The sequence below is a fragment of the Orcinus orca genome, chromosome 11 (assembly GCF_937001465.1).
Source record: "Orcinus orca chromosome 11, mOrcOrc1.1, whole genome shotgun sequence".
NCBI classification, from domain to species: Eukaryota; Metazoa; Chordata; class Mammalia; order Artiodactyla; family Delphinidae; genus Orcinus; species Orcinus orca.
Window position 1 is genome coordinate 45217122 of NC_064569.1, and position 17838 is coordinate 45234959.

General features: G+C 58.7%; 1 protein-coding gene across 5 annotated transcripts in view; it reads left to right on the forward strand.

Annotated features, from left to right (window-relative positions):
• Positions 1-17838, forward strand: part of LRP1 (LDL receptor related protein 1) — a 79060-nt gene that overhangs the window by 34508 nt on the left and 26714 nt on the right. For 3 of the 5 annotated variants that reach the window (XM_033440412.2, XM_033440411.2, XM_033440410.2), the window contains 25 exons: positions 548-688; positions 780-905; positions 1330-1446; positions 1908-1988; positions 2598-2648; positions 3589-3756; positions 7156-7338; positions 7752-7952; positions 8794-9039; positions 9249-9446; positions 10753-10957; positions 11143-11307; positions 11902-12146; positions 12357-12488; positions 12785-13012; positions 13266-13440; positions 13527-13621; positions 13885-14034; positions 14156-14296; positions 14586-14720; positions 16208-16339; positions 16599-16733; positions 16925-17054; positions 17172-17298; positions 17659-17810. In XM_033440412.2, the coding sequence (XP_033296303.2) occupies positions 548-688; positions 780-905; positions 1330-1446; positions 1908-1988; positions 2598-2648; positions 3589-3756; positions 7156-7338; positions 7752-7952; positions 8794-9039; positions 9249-9446; positions 10753-10957; positions 11143-11307; positions 11902-12146; positions 12357-12488; positions 12785-13012; positions 13266-13440; positions 13527-13621; positions 13885-14034; positions 14156-14296; positions 14586-14720; positions 16208-16339; positions 16599-16733; positions 16925-17054; positions 17172-17298; positions 17659-17810 (3859 nt within the window). Of the gene's footprint in view, positions 1-547; positions 689-779; positions 906-933; positions 1186-1329; positions 1447-1907; positions 1989-2597; positions 2649-3588; positions 3757-7155; positions 7339-7751; positions 7953-8793; positions 9040-9248; positions 9447-10752; positions 10958-11142; positions 11308-11901; positions 12147-12356; positions 12489-12784; positions 13013-13265; positions 13441-13526; positions 13622-13884; positions 14035-14155; positions 14297-14585; positions 14721-16207; positions 16340-16598; positions 16734-16924; positions 17055-17171; positions 17299-17658; positions 17811-17838 lie in introns of those variants that run through there. The other 2 variants (XM_004276518.3, XM_033440413.2) reach the window with 2 other exon arrangements.

The following is a 17838-nucleotide window of genomic DNA, read 5'->3' on the forward strand; positions in this document are numbered from 1 at the left end:
CCTTGGGACCCACAGGGTTAGAGGGGGTGAGAGATGGGTCAGAAAGGCATGCGCAGAGCAGCGGGGGCCAGGGCCAGGGACTGACATGGGCGTCCTGGGCTTCCTGAGCTTACCCTGTGCAAACACAAAGGATGAAGTGATTTCACCGCTGATAGCCAAAGGCAGGAAAAAGTCCAGGGACCAGAGCAGGGGCCGAGGGTCCTGGAGATGACTTCCAAGGCGCAGTTCATGGAGATGGCAGGGAGGGGCAAGGGGCGGGCTGCTCGGTGGGGACAAAAGGATGGGGGGCTCTAGGCTCTCTTGGAAGCTCCTTTATTTTCAGACCACATTGCGGTACTGGAAGCAGCAGAGCAAACATCACCCTTGTGGCCTGAGAAAGAGTTGCAGTTTCCACCCAGATAATTTCTTCACGAAGAACTATGCACTAGGAAAGATGACTGTGTATATTATTTTAAAATCATAAAACAAGCCAACAGAGGACAGGGGGCTCGGCACCTGTCCATGACCTGGGTCTGACTTTCCCCCTCACGCCTCGTGGTACCCACAGCGAACCCGTCCTACGTGCCCCCACCCCAGTGCCAGCCAGGCGAGTTCGCTTGCTCAAACAGCCGCTGCATCCAGGAACGCTGGAAGTGCGACGGGGACAACGACTGCCTGGACAACAGCGACGAGGCCCCTGCCCTCTGCCGTGAGTCCCTGCTGCACAGCCGGCCCTTGGGCAACAGCTGGAGAGCTGGGGGCCCCTCCCTCCGGCTGACCCCTGACCTCTCCCTCCTCAGATCAGCACACCTGCCCCTCGGACCGGTTCAAGTGCGAGAACAACCGTTGCATCCCCAACCGCTGGCTCTGTGACGGGGACAATGACTGCGGGAACAGCGAAGACGAGTCCAATGCCACTTGCTCAGGTGTGGGAGGGGCGTGACCACACCGGCACCCCTCAGTCACCAGGGCAGGGCAGGCGGGGGAGCCAGGCTTGGGAAGACAGAGGGGCCTCAGGGAGAGACAGGAGCATGGGGCACCCAGGGCAGAGGGGAAGGGAGGACAGGGTTGGCTGGGAGGCCCGTGCTTGCAGGGGACAGAGCACAGCTCTAGGTTGGGGATGACAAGCAAGGCGGATGGATCTTCTCCTTGGAGGACACCAGCGACCCCTCGAGAGACGGGGTGAAGCGTCCGGTGTGAGACCACGTAGGTGATTTTGAATGATGTCTCTAAGAAGAATAGCTTTGAGGTCCTTGGGGAGACTTCCAGAGAGGCAGAGAATAATAGCAAAGCAAGTGAAATTAAAGAGGGGACTCAGCTGTGAGCACTCACGCCCATCCCTGTCCCCAGCTCGCACCTGCCCACCCAACCAGTTCTCCTGTGCCAGTGGCCGCTGCATCCCCATCTCCTGGACGTGCGACCTGGATGACGATTGTGGGGACCGCTCCGATGAGTCAGCCTCGTGTGGTGAGCAAGACAGCAGGAAGGCCAGGCTGGCACGGGGAGGGAGGGCCCACGAGAGCGTGCCCTGGGGCGGGGGTGCTGGAGAGTCCCTGCACCTTAGTACCTGGGTGGCCTTGGGCAAGTTGCTCGACCTCCGTGGGCCCCTGTGAGTTTCATCTGCAGAGTGGGGATAATACTGGCATCCACGTCACAGCACTGATGTAGGGGTTCAGTGAGATCATGCGCGGAGAGCACTCGGCGCATGGCCTGCGTTTGGTGATTAATTGCTTAAAAAAAAGGATGCTTAGAGGGGTAGGAGTGAATGGGCAGAGTTCCAGGCCAAGGCACCTCCACTTAGCCTTCACTCCCCCATCTGGCTGGGCTGAGGGCTGCCGGTTATGGGAAGGACCCAGCGCCCACCTGCTTGGTGCTATGATGCTAAATAATCTTGAGGACCCTACTCAGCTACTCTTTCTCCCTGACAGCCTATCCCACCTGCTTCCCCCTGACTCAGTTTACCTGCAACAACGGCAGATGCATCAACATCAACTGGAGATGTGACAATGGTAAGAGCTTGTTTCCCTTCACCTGCCCTGATTCCTAGGAAAGCTAGAAGCCACAGCCAGGACCTGGGTGGCAGGTGAAGGGGTTTTAGAATCAAGCCGGGGCCTTCCTCCAGTTCACAGAAGTCCCCCTGGGTTGTCCAGGAGAAATAAGGACAAGCTAGAAACACTGTGGGGGAACCAAGATGGACCCAGGGGATACCCCGCCCATCACCTGTCAGTGCCATTCCTCCCCGGGCAGGGCCTGAGCTGCCCATCCTCTGGCAGAGGCTCAGGGGCCAGGGAGAGATGAGCAAGGAGAGCCCATGCCCAATGCCATTCTCCCTGCAAACCCCGTCTCCTGGGGTCCCTCCAGGCTCTGGCTCCAGACTCGGGAGCCCACCTGGCAGTCAACCCTGGACCAGGTGATGTCAGCCGTGGGGGCCAGTGGACTGTTGTGTCTGTGCCGTCTTGGGGCTCTGGTCATGTCTGGTGTGGTGTTGTGACGTGTTGCAGCAGTGGCTCGAGCCCTGGCTAATGTGTGTGAGGATGTATTGGGTCAGCCCCATGTTGCCCCTCATCTTTGCCGTGTCTCGTGTGCCAATGGTTGCCTTGGCGGTTTCTGTGTTTCAGAGAAGGATTGTGGGGACGGCTCTGATGAAAAGACCTGTCCTGAGCCTGCCGGTCAGTGCATAGAAGCACATGCACCATCTCCCCTAGAGCCCCAGCTGGCCTTGGGCCTCCTCCCAGGAGCCCCATGCAGCTCCCCACCCCAGGGCTCCTAGGATGTGAAGGAAAAGCAAGGAGAGAAAAGAGAGAGGAAGTGACAGAGGGAGAAAGAAAACAGTGAAAGGGAAAGCAGAGAGGGCAGAAGGAGCCTTTCACAGGAGAGATGACAGAGAGGCGGGGACAAGAAGACCAAGACATGGGGGAAGGAGAGCGTCAGCGATGCAGAGGCAGCTGGAGAAGAGGCAGGAACACAACCCAAGGGGGACGGCCAAACCTGTCTTCTCGGGCGTCTTGAAAATGTGAAGGGAAGTCTGGTGCCCCGCCTCTCCACGAGGCCCAGAATGCAGGACGTTGGCTCAGTCACCCTCAGATGCCTTCAGGCGGGGGCCGCACCCAGCCTTCCCAGCTTCAGGCAGTGCCCCTCATGAGCCGGGAGCCCAGGGCTTGGGGCTGGTGATGCCCACGCTCAGGGCGGGGCCTGATGAACACCTTCCCTCCCCAGCAGAGAGGCCTCACCTATACTCCGCCCACCTTTGTCCTGCCAGAGCCAGAGAAATCCCTGCCTTTCCCCCAAAGCAAGCGGACCCCTGTTCCCACACCCTGCTGAAAGGGGAGAGGAATGAGTCCCAGCCCCAGCCCCAGCCTTCCGAGACTCAGGGAAGGGCCCTTCTGGAGCCCACCCTGCCTCTCTCCCTGTCCCCGTCACGTGGGCCATGGTGCATGGTGCAGTCTATGCAGTTTCTGTGTCTTTTCTGTTTTTTATTTTCTCAGTGGGAGGGATGGGGTGGCTCGAGGGTGGGAACGGGGAGGCGGGAGCGGGGGCCCCATGCTGGGGTCATAGAGAAGGCCACTTGCTGACCCCCTGCTCTCCTCTTCCCTTCTTGCCTTCCCCCAGACAACGACTGTGGGGACAACAGTGACGAGGCCGGCTGCAGCCACTCCTGCTCTAGCACCCAGTTCAAGTGCAACAGCGGGCGCTGCATCCCTGAGCACTGGACCTGCGACGGGGACAACGACTGCGGGGACTACAGCGACGAGACCCACGCCAACTGCACCAACCAGGGTGGGCACCTAGGGACCAGTGGGGTGGGGACCAGACCATTCCACCATCCGTCCACCCTCCCCACTGCGTGTTTCCACCATCGGGGAGCCAGAGATAACCCAGACGTGGCTCTTACCCTTCAGCAGTTTCCAGTCCTGTGGGAGAGGGAGGTTGTCGACAAATCATTGTCACACACTGTTAAGATCTCAGGCTTTGCAGTGGGGTGGCCTTGGGTTTGAGCACCATCTCCGCAGCTTACTATCTGGGTGGCCTCGAGCAAGTTATTTAATCTCCGTGGGCCCCTGTGAGTTTCATCTGCAAGGTGGGGATGATGATAGCACGGGCATCATCGTGTTGATGTGAGGCTTCAGTGAGATGGCACGCGGAAGGCACACAGCTCGTTTTTGGTAGCTGGTAGCATGAAAAAGGGATGCTCAGAGGGGTAGGGGTGAATGAGCACAGTGGGGACCAAAGGAGAGAAGGGTTGGTTCTGTGGGGTCCCCAGTGCCGAGGCCTCCAGGACCTAGCGTCTGTGGGATCCCCCGTGGAGGCGGGGGTTACTGGAAGGCACAGACCTCCTCAAGGGGTGTTGGTTTCTCATCCCTGGCCGATGGTTACCATGGAAGAATGCAGACCCGAGATTGCCCTGACCTCAAGAGAAGTCAGAAATGCAGATTTATATGTGAAATCTACCCATTTTAAAGCACTGGTATATTCGTTTCCTAGAGCTGCTGTAACAAAGTACCACAAACTAAGTAGCTTAAACAACAGAAATGTATTGTCTCACAGTTCTGGAGGCTAGAAGTCCAAGACCCAAATGTTGGCAGGGTTGGTGCCTTCTAAGGGTTATGGGGGAGAGTCTACTCCAGGCTCCTCTCCTAGCTTCTGGCGTTCGACGGCAATCGGCGTTCCTTGGCTTTTGCGTGCTTCACCCCGATCCCTGCCTCCATCTTTCATGGCGTTCTCGCTGGGTGCGTGTCTGTCTCTGTGTCCAGGTTCCCTCTTTATATGAGGACGCAGTCATATTGGATTAGGGCCCACCCTAATGACCTCATCTTAAGTTGACCGTCCGCAAAGGAAGACCTATTTCCAAATAAGGTCATGTTCACAGGTACTGTGAGTTAGGACTTCAGCATCTTTTTAGGGAGAGCAAATCCACCCATACAACTGGAAATTGATTTGAAAAGTTTTTAAAAACATGGCAGACCAAAATCTCTCTGTAGGCCTCATCTGGCCCCTGGACCACCAATTTACAACCTCTGCCTTGTAGAATTAAGGTGCGCATAGTGGGGACAGTACTGAAAGCACTGAGTACCCACTGCAGGCCCAGCACTAAGAGGCAGGATGGGGAGGGTCTCCCGAGGCCCAGGAAACAGTCACTGAGCCTCGAGGGCCGTCTCTGAGAAGGGTCGGGTGAGTGGGACGGGTAATAGTGCCTTGGGATTCTGAGAAGAGGACCCCTGGAGCCCCGTGATGTGGTGAGGTGGGAAGAGCTCTCTGCCCCTCACAAGCTGGGCGAACTCGGACAAGTTGCTTCCTCTGAGCCTTGGCTTCCTCCTCTGTGAAGTGAGAGGAGATGTGCGGGGGCCTGGCCCGTGGGAGCAGGGATGTCATGATTGGTAGTTAACCATTGTTAACTATGGTTGTGAGCTGGAATGGTCTGGGACCATTCTGGCGGAGGTGGGATTTAAACTGGGCCCCGAAGAGGGATTAGGCTGTGGGTAAATGGACGAGAGAGGGTCTTTTTTTTTTTTTATTTTTATTGGAGTATAGTTGATTTACAATGTTGTGTTAGGTTCAGGTGTACAGCAAAGTGAATCTGCTATACATATACATAGATCCACTCTTTTTTAGATTCTTTTCCCATATAGGCCATTACAGAGTATTGATTAGAGTTCCCTGTACTATATAGTAGGTTCTTATTAGTCATCTGTTTTACATATAGTAGTGTGTAGGTGTCAATCCCAGTCTTCCATTTTATCCTTCCCCCGCTTACCCCCGGTAACTAGAGGAAGGGTCTTTAGATGGAGGGTGGGAGTGGCCTGGAGCACCCAGCAGTAAGACTTCGAAGGTGAAACTGAGTACTGCTGCAGGGGCCAGTGGGGCTGGGTGGGGCCCCTCAGACTAGAGGGGACAGCAGGGAATGAGGCAGTGCCTGGAGGGGGCAGATTACAAAAGCAGGTGAAAGCAGGTCAGGCACTGGGGACCTTCGAAGGATCTCAAAGCTGGAAGGTGATAAGATGTAGGAAATGCTTTCAGAAGACAATCCTGGAAGGGCATTAGATTGGAAAGAGGTTCAGGGGCCCTGAGGAAGGAAACTCGGCTCAGAGGTTGCTGCTGAAGTCCAGGCATGAGATGAGCGCGTCGACCGTGCTCCTGGTGGGGCAGGTAGCGGGAGCGACCGTGCTCCTGGTGGGGCAGGTAGGGGGAGCGGGAGTAAGGTGAGGCTCGTGCACAGTCACCTGTGCCTCGGGTGCTGCTTCCGCTCCTTCCCCAGACTCCTGAGTCAGATCTCACCGGAGCAGCCAGTGTGATCCTACAGAACATGTCAGATCTCTCCCCGGCCCTGCCCTCAAGCCTGCACTGGCTCCCTGTACACTTTGAATTCCTGCTGAGCCCCGCTCCATGGCCTGCAGGGCTCCCCCAACCTATCTGACCTGCATTCCTGCCACTCATCTCCTCCTTCACTCTACTCCAACTGTGCAGCCTTAAATATGCCCTGGGCATTTTTCCAATATGCCCTGCAGGGTCCTACCTCAGAGACTTTGCACTAGCTGTTCCCTCTTCCTGGAATGCAACTCCAGGTAATCTCATGGCTCACGTCATTCAGGCCTCGGCTCAAACATCTCCTGCTTAAGGGCCTTTCCTGACTGTCTTGTCTCAAGTAGCATCCCATCCTCCCTGACCTTGACCTGGCTTTGTCTGCATAGCCTTGATCACTACCTGCAGTTCCATTCTGGATTTTTGTGTCATGTCTTCACTGTTTCTCTTTCCTGCTAGGAATTCAGCTCCATGAGGGTAAGGACTTTGTCTTGTTCATGCTGGCACCTGAAACAGTGCCTGGCACACAGTAGTTGCTCAATAAGTGTTTGTGAAGTGAATGAATGAAATGGAGGCTAGGCTAAGGTGGGGGCATTTGAGCTCTGGCTTATTAGCAAATTGCTTATCCAGTCAAGCTCTCGTGTGTAAAATAGGGAGATTAGACGAGATGATTTCTGAGTCCTGGAAGGTGTAATAGCCCTGACTCTGAGTTAGCGCTTTCGAGGGGTGTCAGCAGGACTCAGAGAACTCTCCATCCCTGCCTCAGCTCATAGCCCCAGGCTGGGTGTAGCAGGAGGGGGTTGAGAAGGTAGAGATGGGAACAGCTGACCTGGAGCCCTCAACCCCCACCCCCCGTGCCCTCCACCTGTCCCCCTGCAGCCACAAGGCCTCCTGGCGGCTGCCACAATGATGAGTTCCAGTGCCGGCTGGATGGTCTGTGCATCCCCCTGCGGTGGCGCTGCGATGGGGACACTGACTGCATGGACTCCAGTGACGAGAAGAGCTGTGAGGGAGTGACCCACGTCTGTGACCCCAATGTCAAGTTTGGCTGCAAAGACTCTGGTAAAAAGGACTGAAGGGAAACAACGTGGACAGGAGGAGACCCTGTTGAGAGCAGAGCAGTGGCAAGGGAGACAGCACTGTACTGTGAGGAGTGGGGTGGGGACATTGTGAGGCAAAAGGCTGCACAGAAAAAGCCTGTGATTGATGCAAGGGGGAAGGTATGCAGGGGCCAGGGCCTGCACTAAGGGCCCTGGGAACCAAAACCCTCACCAGTGTTGAGCTTCACCACCTCCTACAGATTCCTACCTTCTTTGTTGCCCATGTGAATTTGACAGAAAAAGCCTCAAGGTTCCTAGTGGACCCCAAAGCCTTGTAGTCGTGACCCTGTGAGAGAGGCCCACTGGGTCTGGGGAGAAGGGCGCAGAGAGCCCTGCTGCCCAGGCCCGGCCCCTCATGCTCTACCCGTCCCCCAGCTCGGTGTATCAGCAAAGCATGGGTGTGTGACGGCGACAGCGACTGTGAGGATAACTCGGATGAGGAGAACTGTGAGTCCCTGGCCTGCAGGCCACCCTCACACCCCTGTGCCAACAACACCTCGGTCTGCCTGCCCCCTGACAAGCTGTGTGATGGCAACGACGACTGTGGAGATGGCTCAGATGAGGGAGAGCTCTGCGGTGAGGCCTGGGCCCATGAGAGGCCCCAGCAGAGGAGGGGGCAGGGGGGCTGGATAAGGAGTCTGGGCCAGGCCAGGGCAGTGGAACAGGACGAGCTCTGTGGGGAGAGGGCTCAGACTGGAAAAGGGCAGCTGTGGCAGCTGGGCAAGTAGTACCCAGAGCAATGAACAAAAACCCGTGTCGATTCAGGACTCACTTTGCCAAGAGGCTGTGCTAAGCGTCACACTGTTATAGCATTTAATCCATAAAGGAGCCCTGTGAGGCAGATGCGATCCTCACCCCCATCTTACAGATGAGAAGACTGAGGCTCAGAGAGGTTAAATAACTGGCCCAAGGTCACACCGTGCGTGAAGTGCTGTGGAGACAGTGCAGCGCAGCCCCACCCCGCAGGCGCAGCCCACTCAGCCACGGCTCCTGCTGCAGAGCAGTGCAGAGCGGCCTTATCTCCTCTGAGCCAAGCAGAGTCAGGTTCTCGGAGGAGAAGAGTAGGAGATAAGGACTGGCCCTGAGAACTGCTGACGGGTCATCCTTCAGGGCTGGCAGGTCCCAGGGCGTGTCAGAGGACCCAGAGCAGGACACTCCCTACCACAACCCCCCAAAATCACACCTACATCAGGAGAGAGAGAGAGGAAAGGGGACCCTCCCAGAAAGAGGCGAAAGGCTGGGCCCCCTACGGTGGGCTCAAGAAGGGGCAGGGAAATAGAGGCCAGAGAGAGATGCAGCCACAATGGAGGGGTGCTCCTCAGGGGAAGGAGAGGGTTGGTCCTACGTGGTGGGCGCCAGGGTCCTGCCTCCTTCCAGATCCTGACCCTGGTCCTGTCCCTCGCTCCCCACCCCGCAGACCAGTGCTCTCTGAATAACGGTGGCTGCAGCCACAACTGCTCGGTGGCACCTGGCGAAGGCATAGTGTGCTCGTGCCCTCTGGGCATGGAGCTGGGCCCTGACAACCACACGTGCCAGATCCAGAGCTACTGCGCCAAGCACCTCAAGTGCAGCCAGAAGTGCGACCAGAACAAGTTCAGCGTGAAGTGCTCCTGCTACGAGGGCTGGGTGCTGGAGCCGGACGGCGAGAGCTGCCGCAGCCTGGGTGAGACGCGGGTCGGGGTGGCCGGGCAGCTGGGCAGGCCGGGCAGGCCCCTGAGCTGCAGTAGGCTGGACTCGGGCGGCCGAATGCCAGAGGCTGAGGTTTCCATCCAGGCCCGGTGCCAGGGCCCATGGAGAGAGACCCTGCCTGCCCCTGGACAGGGTGGCTCGGAGGCAACAGGCCCCTTGTGACCCTATCACACTCCTCCCCAGACCCTTTCAAGCCGTTTATCATCTTCTCCAACCGCCATGAGATCCGGCGCATCGACCTTCACAAAGGGGACTACAGCGTCCTGGTGCCCGGCCTGCGCAACACCATCGCCCTGGACTTCCACCTCAGCCAGAGCGCCCTCTACTGGACCGACGTGGTGGAGGACAAGATCTACCGCGGGAAGCTGCTGGACAACGGAGGTGACCACCGCCTGCCCAGGACCGACGCAAGGCCCAGTGCACCCAGACCGGGCCCTTGGGCACTCAGAACCATGGGACCAGATGCAGGCTGCCAGGAGCAGAGGCCCTTAGCTCCCCTGTCCCCCACACTCTTGTTAATTGGGTTAGATTTTGCTGTGGGTCTCAGTGCCTGACGCCCCGTAATTATTGTCAGCAGAGCTGCCAGACTGATAATTAACAAAATGATCAGCCTTTCTTTGAAACGGCCAGAATTGCAGGCTTGCAAGAAAAAAGGCATTTAGGGGTGGGGTACCTGAACCCTGCCTGCTGTCCCAAGGCGGCCTGACCCATCACAGATTTCCTGCACTGATAATACACATTCCTGGGACTTCCCTGGCAGTCCAGTGGTTAAGACTCCACGCTTCCACTGCAGGGGGCACAGGTTTGATCCCTGGTCGGGGAACTAAGATCCCGCATGCCCCTCGGCGCGGCCAAAACAAAAAAACAAAAAAACCCACATTCCTGAGCCCCTGCTACACACACCGGGCCCAGGGGAGACAGCAGGGAGCAAACGGGCCGAAATGTCTGCCCTCATGGAGCTTACACACCAGTGGGAACGTCAGATATAAACACAGAAAATGAGTACAACACGGACTGTGACAGAGCGGGTAGCACTGTGGATAAAAAGAAAGGAGGCAAGGTGGGTAGGGAGAATGGGGGTGGCATTTGAATAGGATGGTCAAGGAAGGCCCCCTGAGAAGCTGACGTCTGAGCAAAGACTTAAAAGAAGCACAGTTTACTAGAGGAGTTGGTATTGTTTGTCATAGAGAAACCCTGGAACCATCTCAAATATCCACCAACAAGAGGATGGCTTAGTAGACTGTGACAATGTTCACACTATGTAATGGTTTCTAAATTAATGACACATATATACATATATATGTACACACATATATGTATATAAAACCATTGAAAAACCTCTAGAAAGTTCTGTCTGCCTCCTATTGGGTCTAGGTCTGTTCCCCAAAGCCCTCACCCTCTGCTCTGACCTCCTACCAGGGATTAGCCCTTCAGAGAGTTGCAGGCAGAAGATAGCTGCCACTTCCCCTTCTCCAGTGTTCTGGAAGCCAGGCTTCTACTTGACCTCCTGGGGCAGGGGGCCCGGGTGAGGAGAGCGGGGGCTCTGGGAACCCCAGCCAAATCTGGAGCACGCCAGAGGTGTTTGCGGAGGTGTCAGGGTTGAGGGTGGGCCCTCCAGGGTTCCTAGGATATCGTGAATTCACCCCACCCCAGGCGATTCTAACCTCCTGCAACCTCTCTTCTCCAGCCCTGACCAGTTTCGAGGTGGTGATTCAGTACGGCCTAGCCACACCCGAGGGCCTGGCTGTAGACTGGATTGCAGGCAACATCTACTGGGTGGAGAGTAACCTGGACCAGATTGAGGTGGCCAAGCTGGATGGGACCCTGCGGACCACGCTGCTGGCCGGTGACATTGAGCACCCAAGGGCGATTGCACTGGATCCCCGGGATGGGTGAGGACCCCGCCCAGCCCTGTTCTGGCCTCATGACCCCCCTGAAGCCTCGTTCGGCCAGGCCGGGCCAGGCGTAGCTGCCTCCTCAATGCTATTTGCTCCCTCCGGCCTTCACCAAGGATCCTAGCAGAGCCCCTTCCCCGGGCCTCGACCTTGGCCATCCTGACCCCCTCCCCGCTCCCCAGGATCTTGTTTTGGACGGACTGGGATGCCAGCCTGCCCCGCATCGAGGCAGCCTCCATGAGTGGGGCCGGGCGCCGTACCATCCACCGGGAGACGGGCTCTGGGGGCTGGCCCAACGGGCTCACCGTGGACTACCTGGAGAAGCGCATCCTCTGGATCGACGCCAGGTCGGCACCGACGCCTCATCCGGGAGGCCTCCATCCTCCCCTCCTCCTCAGGGACAGGGTGGAGCCAAGGGTCCCAGGACCTGGCAGCCATGAGGGTGGTGAGAAGGCCCGGGGGAGCTGGAGCCAGAGCCACACGGCCAAGGGCCCAGGAAGAGGACTGAGTGAGAGGAGAGTCTGGGCTGGGGAAGAGGTGCAGATGGAAGAGGGTAGAGGCAGGGCTGCCCCCCGCACGGGAGTGCCCGCCGAGGGCCGAAGTGCAACGCCATCCTCACTCACACGTCTGTGTGCTCTCCTAGGGGCTCTGTCTGCCCAGGGAGAGGGAAGACTTTTTCTAGGTGGTGTCCCCAAAGGGGGCCCCTTTTTCTAGTCTTCACCACAGCCCTGTGTGCTAACAGCAGCCCTGGGGAGAAGCAAGCTGAAAGACCTGGGTCAGGGGAATTGGGGTCAGAGCTGGGATCCCAGACCTCGAGCCACGTGGTTCCTGCTCCACAGGGTGCCGTGGGCTGGGGCATGGAGGGTGGGAGCCCCAGGCCACGTGCCCCGAGGTCTGAGGTCCCCACCCGGCTCCTCACTCTGCCCCGACCACGCTCTCAGGTCAGACGCCATTTACTCAGCCCGTTACGACGGCTCCGGTCACATGGAGGTGCTTCGGGGACACGAGTTCCTGTCGCACCCGTTTGCAGTGACACTGTACGGTGGCGAGGTGTACTGGACGGACTGGCGGACAAACACGCTGGCCAAGGCCAACAAGTGGACCGGCCACAATGTCACCGTGGTACAGAGGACCAATACCCAGCCCTTCGACCTGCAGGTGTATCACCCCTCCCGGCAGCCCATGGGTAAGGGACCAGAAAGGAGCCAGCAGCCTCTGTGGAAGCTTCCAGGAGAGGAGGGGTCTATGCTGGGGCGGTGGGGGTGAGCCAGCCTGCTGACAGAGGCGGGTCTGGCAGCAGTGATGCTGGGACAGGAAGGGGAGTGGAGAGGGTGAAGGCCAGGTGAGCAGGGCCGGTTGCGTCACTGGGTGCTCTTGCTTTCCCCTGCCCTCCCAGCTCCCAACCCCTGTGAGGCCAATGGGGGCCGGGGCCCCTGCTCCCACCTGTGCCTCATCAACTACAACCGGACGGTTTCCTGCGCCTGCCCGCACCTCATGAAGCTCCACAAGGACAACACCACCTGCTATGGTAGGAGGCCCCCCCTCCAGAGCTGGGGTAAACCAAGGCTGAAGGGGAAAGTGTCGGGTACCCAAGCTCCAGGTTCTAGTGAAGGTCGGCGGTCTCAGCTGGGAGGATCCTGAACGGAGAGGCTCCAGAGGCAGCTGCTGCAGGAAGAGGCTGGCACTCCGGCGGGAGGGTTATGCCCAGCAGGGTCTCCCTGATAGCCAAGGGCCAGCAGCAAACAGAAGGAACCAGGAGAATCCGGGGGGGTGGGAAGCGTGGAGGCAGGGGGCCGCCGTCAGTGACCTGCCCCGTGCCCACAGAGTTTAAGAAGTTCCTGCTGTACGCACGTCAGATGGAGATCCGGGGCGTGGACCTGGACGCCCCCTACTACAACTACATCATCTCCTTCACGGTGCCTGATATCGACAACGTCACGGTGCTGGACTACGACGCCCGAGAGCAGCGCGTTTACTGGTCCGATGTGCGGACCCAGGCCATCAAGCGGGCCTTCATCAACGGCACAGGCGTGGAGACGGTTGTCTCTGCAGGTTCTGTCCTGGCCCTGGGACCCCTACTGGGCATGGGTACCCCCCAACCCCGCCCTCGCTCCCAACCCTGGTCCCAGCCCCACTCCCTGGTCCCCTTGGTCCTGATGTTCCTTCTCCAAATTCTTTTCCCTCTCTGGCTCCAGTCCTGGTTTCATGATCCCTGTTCCCCCAGAAACCAGTCTGGCCCCTCCCCGCGAGCCTCTTGACCTGTGTCCTGAAAACACCCAATCACAACTCCCCACTGTGTCCGCAGACTTGCCAAATGCCCATGGGCTGGCTGTCGACTGGGTGTCCCGAAACCTGTTCTGGACAAGCTACGACACCAACAAGAAGCAGATCAACGTGGCCCGGCTGGACGGCTCCTTCAAGAACGCGGTGGTGCAGGGCTTGGAGCAGCCCCACGGCCTGGTTGTCCACCCGCTGCGTGGGTAGGTCCAGGGCCCAGGGTTGAGGAGCATGGGGTGTGGGGTGGGGGAAGAAGAGGACTCTGACCCTCCCCTCCTGGCGCCCCCAGGAAGCTCTACTGGACGGACGGTGACAACATCAGCATGGCCAACATGGACGGCAGCAACCGCACCCTGCTCTTCAGTGGCCAGAGGGGCCCTGTGGGTACGAGCTCACCCTGCTGCCCTGCAGCCCTGCCTCCCCTAATTCCTCCACCAGGAGATGCTCTCAGGGTTCTCCCCAGTTGTCGCTCCACCTCCCCAAACTTCTGGCTTAGTACTTGCTCTCACCACCCTCCTCCCAAAACCACACACATACTCTATACCTCACTCTGTATCCCCAGACATGAGAGGCCCAGCTGGGTCAGACTCCTGGATTCCGGCCCTGGTGCCGTGCTCTCTGGCAGTGACACCCCCCTCCTCTTCCAGGCCTGGCTATCGACTTCCCTGAAAGCAAACTCTACTGGATCAGCTCCAAGAACCATACGATCAACCGCTGCAACCTGGACGGGAGTGGGCTAGAGGTCATCGACGCCATGCAGAACCAGCTGGGCAAGGCCACCGCCCTGGCCATCATGGGTGAGGGCCACTGGGTGGGAGCAGGGACCAGAGCAGAGCAGGCGGGCCAGACCGGCCAGGAGACAGGGCTGGCCTGGGGGCGGGGCCTTCCCCAGGGTCTCATCCCCTCCTGCCACCACAGGGGACAAGCTGTGGTGGGCAGATCAGGTGTCAGAGAAGATGGGCACGTGCAACAAGGCCGACGGCTCGGGCTCCGTGGTCCTGCGGAACAGCACCACCCTGGTGATGCACATGAAGGTCTACGATGAGAGCATCCAGCTGGGTGAGGCGGGGGCGAGGGGCAGGGGCAGGGGCAGTGGGGTGGGGGTCACAGAGGTCGGGGCTGTGGCCAGGAGGGGCTGCAGGAACCCCTGGGCAAGTAAGCAAATGGGAGTGAAAATGGGTTAGGCTCTGCTCACCACCCAAGGGCCAGGGGCCCTGCAGGACAGAAGACCTGAGAGCTGGGTTGGGTGGTGACCCCCACAGGGTCCAGGGTAAAGGGGTGTGAGCCTGACACCACGGTCCCGAGGAGAGCCACTGACCCTTTCTCTCTGCCTCCCACCTGACCCCAGACCACGAGGGCACCAACCCCTGCAGCGTCAATAACGGCGACTGCTCCCAGCTCTGCCTGCCCACGTCGGAGTCCACCCGCTCCTGCATGTGCACAGCTGGCTACAGCCTCCGGAGTGGCCAGCAGGCCTGCGAGGGTCAGTGCCCCTGCCCCTGCTCCCCGCCTTGACCCTGGTCCCCAACCCAACCCGACCCTTCCTACTCTACGGCCCACCTTCCTCTTCTCACCCTGGGGACAGGACCGCGTTCATCGTGTATTGAGTGTTCTCTGGGTTAGATGCTTAGTCAGCGCCCCCTGTGCTGCCTGCCGTGGAGGAAGCCAGGGGGCAGAAGCCCCTGTCCCTGTGCTCTGCAGCCTTAACCAGGAGGGGCGACCAGCCTGAAGTGGCTCTGACTTCAGTAGGATTTTGGAGAAACAGACATTGGAGGGGGCGCCAGGGCCACTTCACGCCAGAGGTGTGCTGGCCGCTGGGTTTTATAGGGCACGAAGGATTTGAGTGTGTGGTTTGAAGAAGGGATGATACTTAAGGCAAGGGGTCCAGAGCAATAGGAGGGTGTGTGCAGGGCCCTGAGGTGCCAACCCGCATGGCGCAGGGTGTGGGGAGCCATGGGTGAGGCTGTGGGGTAGGCGGGACTCCACGGGTTCTCAGCCAGGAGCACCTGGAAGGTGGTGTTTGGGGCAGATTAACCTGGCGGCAGAGAGCCGGCTGAGTGGGGGAGGGAGAAACCAAGGCAGTCAGACCAGTCAGGGGGCTGTTGGCCTGGGCTAGGGCTTAGCAGCTGGATTGAAGAGAAGGGATGAAGCTCAGAGACATTTCACAAGAACTTGCCGCCTGATTTACAAGCCTGCCCCAGGACAGCACTTCCCGAAGTGCACTCCTGGGAACCTCCCGCTTTGATGGGATAGATGTTATAGAAAGAAACACTGGGTTGGACAAAGTTGAAGTGTTTTTCTGCTGCACAATTTCTGAGAGCCTTGAATAGGCTCATCTGCACAGAAGTTTTCACGGGACGACTCTAGTGTTTGCGGTCTCCCCAAACTCGCTCGACCATGAGTCCTTTTTTTCAGGGAGCCTGAGCAACCAGGACCCATTTAGGGGATTCATTTGAGGACAGGCTATGTGAGGGGATAAAGGCAAGGGAGGATTCTAGGGTGCATGGAGAGTGGCTCCTGGTAAGAAATGGGAAACTGGGAAGGAGACTGGCTCAGGAGCGAGGTGTCAGAGACAGGGGTGTGACACAGACCAGATGGATGAGAACAAAGAGGTAATTAAGGTGGAAACCTAGACTTGGGTATTGTCCTCCCCAGATTCTCCCTAACACCTTTGGGGGTGCAGGGCTGTGTGGATTGAAGTGGGACTGGAGGGCAGAGCGCAGAGAGAAAACCAGGTCTCTGCTGCCCTCTAGTGGGAACTATAGGTCTCACAGGTGGTTCCCCAGAGCTGCATGCTCCCTTGCTCTCTCCCAGCCACGTGACCTCCCTGCCCAAGCCCCCAGGCTAGAGTATGTGTTGAGGGGGGAGGTGTGATGGCTGGGAGAAGGTATCAAAAGGGTTCGAGGGTGACAGAAGCCAAGCTTAAGGCGTGTCAGCAAAGCCTATGCCCAAAGTGTCCTTGTGTTGCAGGTGTGGGCTCCTTTCTCCTGTACTCTGTGCATGAGGGAATCCGGGGAATCCCCCTGGATCCCAACGACAAGTCAGATGCCCTGGTCCCAGTGTCGGGGACCTCCCTGGCTGTCGGCATCGACTTCCATGCTGGTGAGACATTTGGTGGCAGGAGGGGGTGGGACATGACCTTCCCTTTGGGGTGGTGTGCTCTGGGGCTCCAGGGAGAGGCTGCCTGACCGCAGCTGGAAGGGGCGACGCTTACCACAGCTGCCCCTGCCCCGCTATGTCCGCTTCCAAGTCCCGGGTCCCCCCAGCTCTCAGTCGCCTCTATCCTTACCCCTCGTGATTTTGACCTCCCACCTTCCCCCTACCTTGCTGAGAGTCCCCATGTTGGCTCCTCCACCTCCAGAAAATGACACCATTTACTGGGTGGACATGGGCCTAAGTACCATCAGCCGGGCTAAGCGAGACCAGACGTGGCGTGAGGACGTGGTGACCAATGGCATTGGCCGCGTGGAGGGCATCGCAGTGGACTGGATCGCAGGTGAGTTGCGGAAGGGCTGAGGGGCTGCAGGTGAGGCAGAGGACTGGGGAAGTGGGATCTCAGAAGGAAGGTTCTGAGGAGAAGGGGTAGGCAGGAACAGATGGGGAGAAGCAGGGGTATCAGGGGGCTGGAGGGAACCAGGTACCTCCATCCCCAGCCGACCCCTGAGCTCCCCTTTACTCCCTCCTCAGGCAACATCTACTGGACAGACCAGGGCTTTGACGTCATCGAGGTCGCCAGGCTCAATGGTTCTTTCCGCTACGTGGTCATCTCCCAGGGTCTGGACAAGCCCCGGGCAATCACTGTCCACCCGGAGAAGGGGTGAGGAGCTGGACAGGCTGACCACTCCTGGCTCTGGCCTGGCCTGGTCCCTCTGGCCACAGGTCCCCTCTCCTCCATGTTCTGGGGACTCACCCCCCTCTTCCGCCTCCACCCCAGGTACTTGTTCTGGACCGAGTGGGGCCAGTATCCGCGTATTGAGCGGTCTCGCCTGGACGGCGCTGAGCGAGTGGTGCTGGTTAACGTCAGCATCAGCTGGCCCAACGGCATTTCAGTGGACTATCAGGTTTGGATGCAGGCTTGGCCCTGGGGCCGATGGGATGGACCCCGTACTCTGAGGGGCAGTTCCCCTTACCCTGTGCCCTGCTCCCCACTGAGTCTCATATGATGTGCCCATTGGTGGGTAGATGCGGACCCAAGGAGTCGTGGGGTCCTCTGGCCCAGCGCCCCACCCAGAGTAGGATTCCACCACCCCAGAAATGGCGGAGGGGGTCACTCAGAAGCGGGCACTGGAAGAATGCCGAGAGGTCGGCATGTCGGCATTTCAGGGAGCGGGAAGATGTGGAGGAAGGAGGGGAAAGACGAGAGAGGCAGGAGTGAGTGGGACGTGGGGTCTGGCAGTGAAGCGGGTGCCTCCGGCCCGCAGGATGGGAAGCTATACTGGTGCGACGCCCGGACCGACAAGATCGAGCGGATCGACCTGGAGACGGGCGAGGACCGCGAGGTAGTTCTGTCCAGCAACAACATGGACATGTTCTCGGTGTCCGTGTTTGAGGAGTTCATCTACTGGAGTGACAGGTGGGCCACTGTCCTGGCCTTCCCCTGG